The 11,156-nt window shown below is 36.8% G+C and overlaps 1 protein-coding gene across 1 annotated transcript in view; it reads right to left on the bottom strand.

The window, feature by feature from the left end:
• Positions 1 to 298: 298 nt before the first annotated feature.
• The window catches only part of RAB3B (RAB3B, member RAS oncogene family), a 369,726-nt gene continuing 358,868 nt past the window's right edge, over positions 299 to 11,156 (bottom strand). The window contains exon 5 of the mRNA XM_044086073.1: positions 299 to 3,917. Within this exon, the coding sequence (XP_043942008.1) occupies positions 3,730 to 3,917 (188 nt within the window). The 3' untranslated portion in view covers positions 299 to 3,729. The remainder of the gene's footprint in view (positions 3,918 to 11,156) is intronic.

The following is an 11,156-nucleotide window of genomic DNA, read 5'->3' as shown; positions in this document are numbered from 1 at the left end:
ATACTGTGTGACTTTGAGAAGTCAGCTTTCTTTTTTATGGCTCCATGTCGGTTGTAAAAAAAAAAAGCAGCCCTACCAGTATTTATCAAGCTAATGATTGTAGAATCTATTGATTGACAATCTCCTCATAAGAAGGAAAATATGGTCTCAGAATGATTGACAGCAGGTGGGAGTTAGGCACAGGCCAACACAAAATTGTGAAGTTATAAATCTTAGCCCAGGAGAACACAGGATTACTCAACTATGGTGTAATTTTGTTCCTGAGACTGAAACCTGGGTCTGAAAGAACAAAGCACTCTTCACAACGTGAACCATTTATTCCAAGTGACAGATAACAAAGCTTTCAGACATCAAGTCCTTCTTCAGTGTTTAAAAAAACTTTAAAATCAGTAACCATTTATATACTAGAAATGTTGAATCATGTGACACAGCCTATACTATCACACTAATACATTAATTAAAAATTAATTACACAGGGATTGAATGAAAATTATAACAACTATAAAAACAGAAGTCGCAAATAAAGTAGGCTAAAAATCCCTTAGTTAACCATTTTTTGGTTAAACTTTAAAATAGGTTTCAAAGTCACCTGCTATACTCTCTTGTGTCAAGTTTATTAATAATGTCACCATGTCTGATATGCGGATGCAAAAACTCAATAACCCTAAAAGTAAACTGATGGGAGGCACCTTGTTCCTGCACATGTTTTGCTAGGGAATTGGTCTCTATACCCCTACGTATGTCCGATTTACATTCTATAATTCTGTCACGTAACCTTCTTGCTGACTTTCCTACATAAAATCCTAGACATGATGTACAAGTAGCCAAATATATAACAAAAGATGTATTACAAGTGGCCATACAATTAAACAGGATTTTTTTCTTAGTAACAGGATGTACAAATTCATTCGAACAACATATACTTATACAACATGAACAATTATAACATGGTACAGTACCTTTGGTATTATACTTTACACATTCCTTTTTATTTAGGGAGAAGTCTTTATAACATAAACGTTGTTTCAAGTTCTCACAGTTCTTATATGTGAATCAGGTTTTTTGGGGAGCCATTGCTCATGGCCAGGTATGGCTTTTAATATATCACAATTATCCCTAATAATTCTTTCCACAGACTCACTTGCCCTACTATATGTCATCAGATATCTAAGAGGTTGTGTAGCCTTATTTTCATGTTGTATAACATTACTATCAGTACCATTCAAAAATAATGGTTTGGCTTTTCCATCCCTCAAACCCATTATATCATTTCTAGCCATACTGAGTTCTTGGGTATTATAACCCCTTGCTAAAAATTCAGTAGTCATTTGATGCAAGAGTCCAATTTTGTGTTGAGCCTGCTGGCTTGCATATATTGACTTCTAGTAATACCTTTAAAAATGTGTTTAGCATGCATGCTTTTTTATGAAGATATTTATTTGTATGGGTGTCTTTTCTATATATACACATATCCAGGCTACTGTCAGTCAAGGAAATACAAACATCAAGAAAATGATGTTGTATAAGTATATGTTGTTCAAATGAATTTGTACACCCTGTTACTAAGAAAAAATCCTGTTTAATTTGTCCCTTGCTCTACCTTAGTAATACATGCAAACCCTAACCCTGCCCCTGACTTTGCAGTTAACCTTAGCAAAGCCATCTCCATAACACAAGTACTATTCAGACAAATTTGAACTGAATGGGTGGTAGGTTATGGGTAGTACATTGGAAAAAGAAATGTGTCAGTAATCAGAGCTGCCAATACAATGAATTATTGGCATGTTATGGTCACTGTTTTGTGTTGGTCAGCTAACATGTTGACCATTCATTTCATATATATGCATATATATTTATATACTTCTCAGTTTAAATTTGGCAAGCTAATCCTAATTAAAAGAAAGTGAAATGTGATCCATTAGCTACATAATCTGCATAAAATGGTGCTATTACATTTACATTCCACTAAAGGCAACATAAAATGTGTGAGTGAAAGCACATTACCTGACAATGGAATGTTTATGATAAAAACAGCAGAAGGATGGGCCATTAAACATTAGATGGTGTACTTTTATTAGTCCCTGCAAGACAAACACATTACAATGCAGTACCGGTAAGCAATAAACACATACATACATACATACATACACACACACACACACACACACACACACACACACACACACACACACACACACACACACACACACCTAGTGGATAAAATTATAGCAGATTTGGACTACAAGTACTTAGCTCTCCAATGCAGGTGTTATCCTTATCCAGTCATTCTGCGGCCATGACAGCAAAGTCATCAGTGTCTATGTCTCCTGCTCCTGGAAAATTGTGAAAGATGGCGTGATGCAAAATGCCTACAGAAGAAGTATCTGCAATTGTGTTTAAATGCCTCTGAAATGATAGCTCCCTTCACTTCATTCCAACTGCTGAATATGCATTTGTATGCTTATGAGCATAATCTATTTTGGGGTATGACTGTACAATATGTTTGCTCAGTGGATTCCTATTTTGATTATCAAAATGTAAAAAAAAAATACAACACATTTTGGATAATCTCTTTCTAGCAGCTACAGGAAAATTTTAAATAAAAGCACATTATCATAATTCAGAATTTAAGAACTAGAAGTAAAAAACCTGACTAGACATCAATAAGGAAGATATACTGCACAAAGTGACAAGGTTAGGTTTATACCTCCCAATTCTTGATAATATGACAATCTGTAAGATGTATGCATTTAAAGACTAATTTCTTGACTCCTAACTCTAGAAGGTTTGATAAGATGGGGGCATATGATAACTAGATTTCTGGAATGGATCTAGGAGACATTAATAACATTTCTGAACAGATGCTGAGCACATGGGGTAAAGAGGATTGTTTGTCATTTCACAAAGTACAGCTTACAACTGTAGCACCCAGTGCAGTAAAATAACCCTCTGCTAAAAGTAGCACCTCCAGTTATAGATGGCTCCTGATCTTAAGGAAGCAGTGCTTGTGTGGTTTCTGAGGTCTAGATCTGCGTCACTAGCGCATGCAAGCATCCCAGGTATGGAACCTCCAAAGGTAGGGTTGGGGGTTAATTTCAGTAACCTGGAATTGGAATGTCTAAGTAAAGCGGTTAAATCATTCTGCCAATGGTATGTGTCTGATGGATACAACCAGAAGAGCGGTCTAGGCAAATTATTTGTAGTCTGTGCCGGGTTTCACAGTCTGTCAAGCACCATCTGATCTCATCTTGTTGGACTCTTATAAAGCTCTATATGTATGTTTACTACTAATGATTTTTCACAACTGCATGCCAAATTTTGCTTTCCTTTGATCTTTTTACCATTATTTTGAAATCGATAAGCATTTCATCAAAAGTGAAAGTTTACAATAATGAAAAGGTCTGTCACAAACATTTCCTAATGATACTCCCATTTCAGAACTGCTAAGATTATGAGCTTGAAAGACTGAAATAGCTATTTCTTTTCATGACTCTCTTGCTGTAGTTTCACTAGATACACTTTTATAGGAAGTACTCACCTTCAAAGAATATTTATCAGTTATATTTTAAACATTTTAAACATGATTCCAAAACTAATTGTTGTGGCCTCTGAAGAAATCAGTAATTGCTTCCTAAGAACATGGAATCTCTGCACTACATGCAACAAAGGGACTGTGTCAGGATAAAAAGGTGTAAGGTTAAAGGTGAAGTTCACTGAGGTCAGAGGTTTCTAGCAGGAACAAGTCTGTTGCACAGGAGGTGCCATGTCTGTAAGACGTGTAGGCTTGCTGCCAGTGACTGTTGATGGAGTAGCGTCCATGCTGTCTGACATCTTATCACAAATTATGTCCACGAGACGTTCAAAAATTTGCTTCACATTGATGTTAGCTTTGGCGCTGGCCTCAAAAAAATCAAATCCTGTAAAGAAGAGAGAAAGAGAAAAAAAAAAAAAAACAAATGTAAAGGAGCCAAATAAAATCAGGCTTAACAATTAGCATTTTTTCAATTTAGGGAACTACACAACTTTAAAGACATTTTTCTAAGATTAAACTTTTTTCTCAAACATGTGCTTTTATTTAGTTTCATTTCCAGGCTGGATGGCTATATCTATCCTGTCTTGGCATTCTGCAGACATCAGAATTTGCATGTTAGATAGATATGGTCAGAATGTGAAGGCATCTATATCGTGGTTCCAGTACAGCTCATATAGTCAATATCAAATTAGCCATACATTAGCACAGGAAGTAGGATTAACCTGTGACAATGTTTAGCACATAACTATAATAATAATATAATAACATGAGTGCTAGTATAGATAATGAGGTGTCTGGATAACAATGATAATATTTTCCTACTGTTTTCATTCTTCACCTCCTGTGATTTCATGTGAGGTAGCCTTTGCTATAAGAATATTGGAGGGGCTACATTTGCAAAATAAAGCACATCTGCTTTCAACACCAGACACAGTATAGCATGACAGTGTATACTAAAAGGAGGATGAGTCCCATCTCCCAAAGTTTCCTATTTCAGTTTGCTGCAAGCAGTTCAAAAGGTCTGTTCTCCAATCTGGCACTCCTCACCTCTCTCTCTGGAGAAATACCAGGCCCCCTGCAGCCCTTAACTCTCAGCTGAGGAAAATAAGAAAGTTTTCACTTTTAAAAACTGACTGTAGCAAACAGCTTGCTACAACTTGTAACATATAAAGTGTTGAAGGCAGCAGTACAGTGCTGACCACAAAAACAGCATCAGAATACATCTCCATACCAGAATTCAGAAATACTGGTACAGACATTAAATACTGCATTCCCCACAAATCAGCATCTGCTGTTTGAAACCCCCCCCAACACCTTGCTCCTCAGGCAGCTGTACCCTCCACTCCACCCAAGATACTTTTCTGACGCTGGGTATTTAAAAGGTTGATAAATCTTCAACAGTATGTTTGCAGCAAGCAGTCTGCCACTGATTTTTTTTCAGCTGTCAGTCAAGCAGTAAGCTACAGGTATGATCCTCTCCTGCCATGATAGCTGACAGCAATCTTACATACCCTCAGTTTTCTCCCTTTTGTATGTCTTTATCCATATAACCAAACAAATTTGCTGTAGTGCAGGTTGTATCACGCCTTCCTTGAACTTCTGCTATCATCTAACATGTTTAGGTAAATCATAATGCTCACTGAAGAATTGGTCTCTGAATTCAGCCTCAACAAGCCAAACACTTTCAAATTGACAGCTTTATTATAAACAGCCTGTTTTCTTGTAGACTGCTAAAAGAACAAGTGTACCGGTTATGGAATTAGTTATATATGTTAGGAGGAGGTGTAGGATTACAATGTACTATGGGAGGACAAAATAAGTGTTGATGACTTCTTCAAAATTGGTATTTTGCTTTGGAATAGCATGCTGGCCTATTGGGTTCACTGTGGTACAGTTTGGTGATGTGTTCCCTGGTAAATAATCGGTAGCCCTTGCTCTGATCACTTCTTAATCTCAGATGAGATGGATGATTTGCACTCTAGTGCATGAAGTAATTTAATGTCAATAGAGGAGACCCTCAATTTTCTTTCTAATAAAAAGCCATTTAATATTGATTGCTTGTGAAGATTTTCTTGGTAATGGAATGCACTATTAATAACTTCAGCAGAAACACATAAGTCTGAGTGGACCAGATTTAGATGGGCAAATGAATGCAGGAAATAATCATTTGACACCCTACGACCTACCCACTGCCTTTCCACTCCCACTGACGGGGTTAAGCATATATGGTCACATGCCATTCTCCATCTACTGCTCCTCAGTTTTTCAAGTTATAATCATTTCTGATGCTGATTCCATTTTTAAAGTCCTATAACATACAAGCACCAATTATGAATAGAAAAGATATGTATGAGACCAAAGCTTAATAGCACCAAGTTTGCTTGCTAGTTTATCTTGAAAGGAGAGCTGAAATAGAACCAAGAGTGCACAAGACCCTCTGCATACTTTAGTAAATTAGTCCAGTTACACTCAGCTGTCTTACACTGACCAACGGAAGACCACTGGATTAACACTCTACTTTATATGTCAAGGTTCATAAATGAAGGGGGACCTGATTTATCAGGCTTAATCCAAAATCTAGAGGCCTGCTATTCTGCCAAGTTTTTGAAAACTCTGTAAATAGTCCAAATCTCAACTTTTGATAACTTAGCATCTGGTAGGATTAAAGAATTTCCTTCACATCACATCCAGAGGAAATTAATAGCTAACAATCTGCTACAAAGTAAACTTCTGATCTGGCATAAGCAAAAACTGCATGAATATGGAATTGTCTTCCTTTATTTACTGTGGGACTTTAAGAAGCTAATATTAACAGATTACATATTTCACATATGCGGTGATGTTGAGTCATTTATGTTTATGCAGTACCCAAGACTATTACTACAATTCATTAAAAATGCAAACAGTCTTCCAATTACCTTTCAATCATCCAGCTTACTGGTCTCATCTAAAACTGGAACTCAAATACTACCACTGCTAAGATCTTCCTCTCTCTCAAACAGCAAACAACTTAGGCCACAACATATCTTTCACAAGAACACTCAGTACTGTAATACCTGCACAGCTGACCACTGGGAGAACATGAATAATCAGCTAAACATAGCTGGTTAAAGGCACCACTGAACACTGTGGTCACTGGGCTGTCCTACTCAAAGGGTTTTCCAACCACAGCAGGTCATCTTATTTGACATTTTTGTAAATAGAAATGTCAAATTAACAAAAGCCTATATAGCTACAAATTCAGAAGAACTCTGACCATGATGGGATGAAGAATCCCAAGGACGTTAAGTTTCTGTACCTTTAAAATTTTAACACACTTGATGCTGTACTGAAAAATAAATTCATATTGTTAGTACACTGGACAAATGCATTTTTGTGAGTGCCTGTCAAGAAGCAAGTGTAATTTCAGTAATTCTGTGAATCCTTGACTCTGATAACACAGATGGTTTTCTCTTACTCTGCAAATCCTGCAGAGAGAGCATTCTCTCCAGTAAAATCGATGCATAGACTCTTATTTATGGTGGCCTGCTATGTTTATACCCTGAGTGCACTAACTGTTACAATAGCCACTAAATCAACTAATCCTTTGTGAGCCTGTGATTCTGTTTATGTTGAGAACCTCAGTCCCTGAAATCCTGTAAGGACCTTCTGATTTATTTTTATTCCTGCTTTAAGTCTCCTGAGCCAGTTCTTCTGGAATTCCAACCTGGTTTGGGCCAGCTAATGCAGTTAATTTACTAACAGTATAACATTATTAAAAATTAATGGAGGTTTTTGGCATTATTAATCTTGTGAAGTCCCAAGCTTTAATAATACTACTGAAATTTCTTGAACCCTATTAAACCTGCTGGGGGTACTCTGAGTCAGTTAATGCTGTCAAAATCACATGTTAATTATGGGGGTGGGGGGTGGGGGCTGACTACTTTGATTCTGCTGCAGCTGTTCTGACAACATTAAATCTTCTGCTTAATTCTCCAACTCCGGTAACTCTGCAAGAGCGTCCCCTAAAATATAAAACAGAACTTGATTTCCAGCCATGTGTTTTATTTTGGAAACTCACTAATGTGAAATAATGCCTGAAAAAAGCTTCTTAGTTAGAAATATCAACAAACTCTACCTTGGTAGTTTCTTTACTGCGATCAATATATTACATTTCTTATTCTGTTACCCTGAATAAGTAAGTACTCGTTTGGTTAACGTTGATGCTAATATGTCATATTTTCTGTTTATGTACTGTAACTTTAGTTTATGAATACTGTCAATATAGTATGCACAGTAATTTCTTTGCTTTTATGAATACTGTCAATATAGTTATGCACAGTAATTTCTTTGCTTATGATAGGTATACGCGTTCATAGGGAACGGAAAACTGAGTGCCATCTTATTAAACTTTTGTTTATCTTGTATGTGCATGAATATATGAACAGCTGCTGGCTGTGATGACCTGGTCAGCAGAAAATGGAGCATGATTTATAATACATACTGGTGTGAACAATGCCTTTGAGCAAATCATCGGATTATTCAGTTGGATGTTAACAGCAGATATGGGCGAGACTGATGGTGCAGTGACTGTATCTCTGGGGGACTAGTTAACTTGGTGTTGTACAGGCGTGTGTATAAGATCACTGCAGTTTTTGTGTTTGTTGTCTGGCAGAAAAGGTTGCTTGTATGACAGTCACCTCAGTTAAAAAGACATGCTCTTCCTGAGGAACAGGAAGAGTGGGGTTACACATAGCTGTAGAAGAAGTAGATTACATATGGATGCAGAGTAAGTGCAGATGTTGATGGAGGCAAGTGCAAGAGGAGATGGATTGGGGGGTAATGAAGAAAGTGTCATTCTGAATACAGTGTTACAGGTATCGTGTTATGGTAGTACAGTCCCTGCTATGTACTCTCCAGGTTATTAAATTTATGGTGTCCCAAATATCAACATCAACCTTGCAAGCAAATGCCCAACATTAAATCTTTGCTTTCCATACTAATGACACAGTCTCTGTTTATAATCATTAGCGTGTTCAACATTCTACGGTGGTACACGCCTTGCTATTACCTGGTCCACAAACCCATTTGTTCCACGCCAACATTTCACAAACTGATTTCTTACAGTTTTTCCTACTCTGCTTTCTTTCGGGCCTAAAAATCCTTGTTTATAAGATTCTGGCTCTTGGCAGGACTTACTATCCAGGTCCAAACATAAATTTAAAACAATAGCTGAGGTCAGGGATGGAAACTATGGCATCTACACCTTTAGTTTAATAAGAAACTATTAGGATAACATCAATATAAAAAAATCTCTTTGCACAGCAAGACTTTACCCCTTTACACTGGGTAGCACACCAGAATACTATGGTTCACAACTGAAGACTGAACTAGATCACCAATGTACTGTAACAAATGTGGAGGTGACCAGAATATTTGTATTTCATGGGGTAATGCTCTCAGAGCAGGATCACAGTCAAACAGGGCCCTAGGCAGGGTAACTGAATGGGGCTCCATACCCATACTAATATGCCATTATTTAACTGCCTGTCCCTAATTACCATAAACCAGTGTTCAAACCTGTCAGCGTGCATATGATATTCTTCTCTACTTTTACAGTGACAATAGAGATTTGGATTTAATTTAAAACTTTTATTTCAAATTTTACTGGAAAAAATGGCAACCATTTGCTAAACAAAACACTATCATATTGAAACAAGACCTAGTACAAGTAGCAGTAAGCTTCTCTTGAAACTCACATTTATTTAAAATGCATTTGGTGACCAAGTAAACAACAAGAGACCTGAATTTGTAGGCAAATGGCACAGAGTGTGGCACTAATAAGGGGATATGTAAGGGGTGCAGGAATTCAAAAGCCAAAATGTAACACATTTGCTAACAGTCTGGGACAGCTGACTGGATGCAAGTGCCCCTACCTAGGGACTGCACACGTGTACTGTTCTGGTGAAGTTATTTGATCAGTCACACAGAAGACAAAAACAGTGAGGGAATCAAACCCTTTATTACAGTAAGCAACTCATTAACTGCTGATAGCCTTACTTATCTGCAGTAAGTGCCAGACAAACTGTTATAACTCAAATATGGTGCATTTCACACCTGTGTGCTTGCAAAAAACAAGTTACATTAAAAATGTAGTCACAGTTACAACATTAATATTAAACTTGAGACTTCATGTTGTCCATTTTATTCACAGCCTCACAATAAACACAACATCAACAGTCATCAAAACAAGGAAACTAAGGATTGTACCCAAAGAATATGGCTCATATGATGATGATCCAGTTTTCTACAACTGATTCCTTCCTGTACACCATAACTACTCTTAGATACAGTAACCAAATATTTTCACACACACACACACACACACACACACACACACACACACACACACACACACACACACACACACACTGCCATCAATTACAGTCTCTTGTATGACTGCATACACATCAGTCTGCTTATGATCAAATGAACAAACAAATACATAAATAATAACCTAGAAGTGTATTTCAGTTTGCTGCTTTGAGAAACATATAGTGAAACTCACTGCAACCTCTTAGTGCAATAATCAGATACAAACATCCCAAATCAGGAATGGATTTTAAAATAATTACCTTATATACTTAGCAAGTTGCTAGAATAGAAAGCTTTGCATTAGCAAGCAGTTTTTGAAAGACACAGAGTGTGAAACTCGCATGTCTATCATTAATTAGCGACTACAATCTACAAAGGATTTCCAGTGTACATACCAAAATACTTCTCAGTTTCTTTGAACAAGAATTCTGGAGAAAGCTAAAAATGTGTGCGTGTGTGTGTGTGTGTGGGGGGGGGGCAGTTTTTTTTATACCTATTTGTTAATCAGGTAAACCCACTGGACAAAGTATTTCATTTCAGGGGTGAACCAGGAGCACTGTCTAAACTTGCTCACAGAGAAATCAAATGTATAAGGAATGATTCAAACCCTGTACTTTGACTAGAGGGAGCAGTATGTTAACACCTCAGAGCCTTAATAGGCAGACATTTCTACTTCACTAATAAAGTTAACAGAACAATAGAGGTTGCAAGAACATGCATATTTTGAATAAGAAAAATGAAACTGTAATGATTGACATTATTGACTGACTGCAATCCTCAATGACTTACCAGAAAAAAAAAAAACACAGCTTAAAACTGAGAGGACACAAATATGAGGCAAAATCATAGATATGATCAAATATAAAAAATAAAAAAATGTACAATACGCTGGTTGCATAAGTGTGCAAAAGGAGTGGGCAAATATTGCCAAGTCAAGATGTCCCATTCTGCTAGACTCCTACCCAAGAAGACGGAATGCTATAATAAAATCAAAAGGTGCTTCAACAAAATATTAGTTTAAGGGTGTGCACACACACAAAGTATTAGTTAAAGGGTGTGCACACTTATGCAACCAGTGTATTGTACATTTTTTTTTTTTATATTTTTCCCCTAACAGATTTGTTTGTTTTTCAGTTGAATGGCACAGGTTATAGGCCACATTAAATGTGAGAAAAGTTTTGAAATGATTTATTGTGGTCTCATTTTTTTATATCACAAAAACCTGGCATTTTAACAGGGGTGTGTACACTTTTTATATCCACTGTGTTTA

Source organism: Protopterus annectens, chromosome 10.part0 (genome assembly GCF_019279795.1).
Source record: "Protopterus annectens isolate FY-2018-M chromosome 10.part0, PAN1.0, whole genome shotgun sequence".
NCBI lineage: Eukaryota > Metazoa > Chordata > Ceratodontiformes > Protopteridae > Protopterus > Protopterus annectens.
Note: the sequence above shows the minus strand (reverse complement) of the source record. Positions and strands in the feature narration are given on the sequence as shown.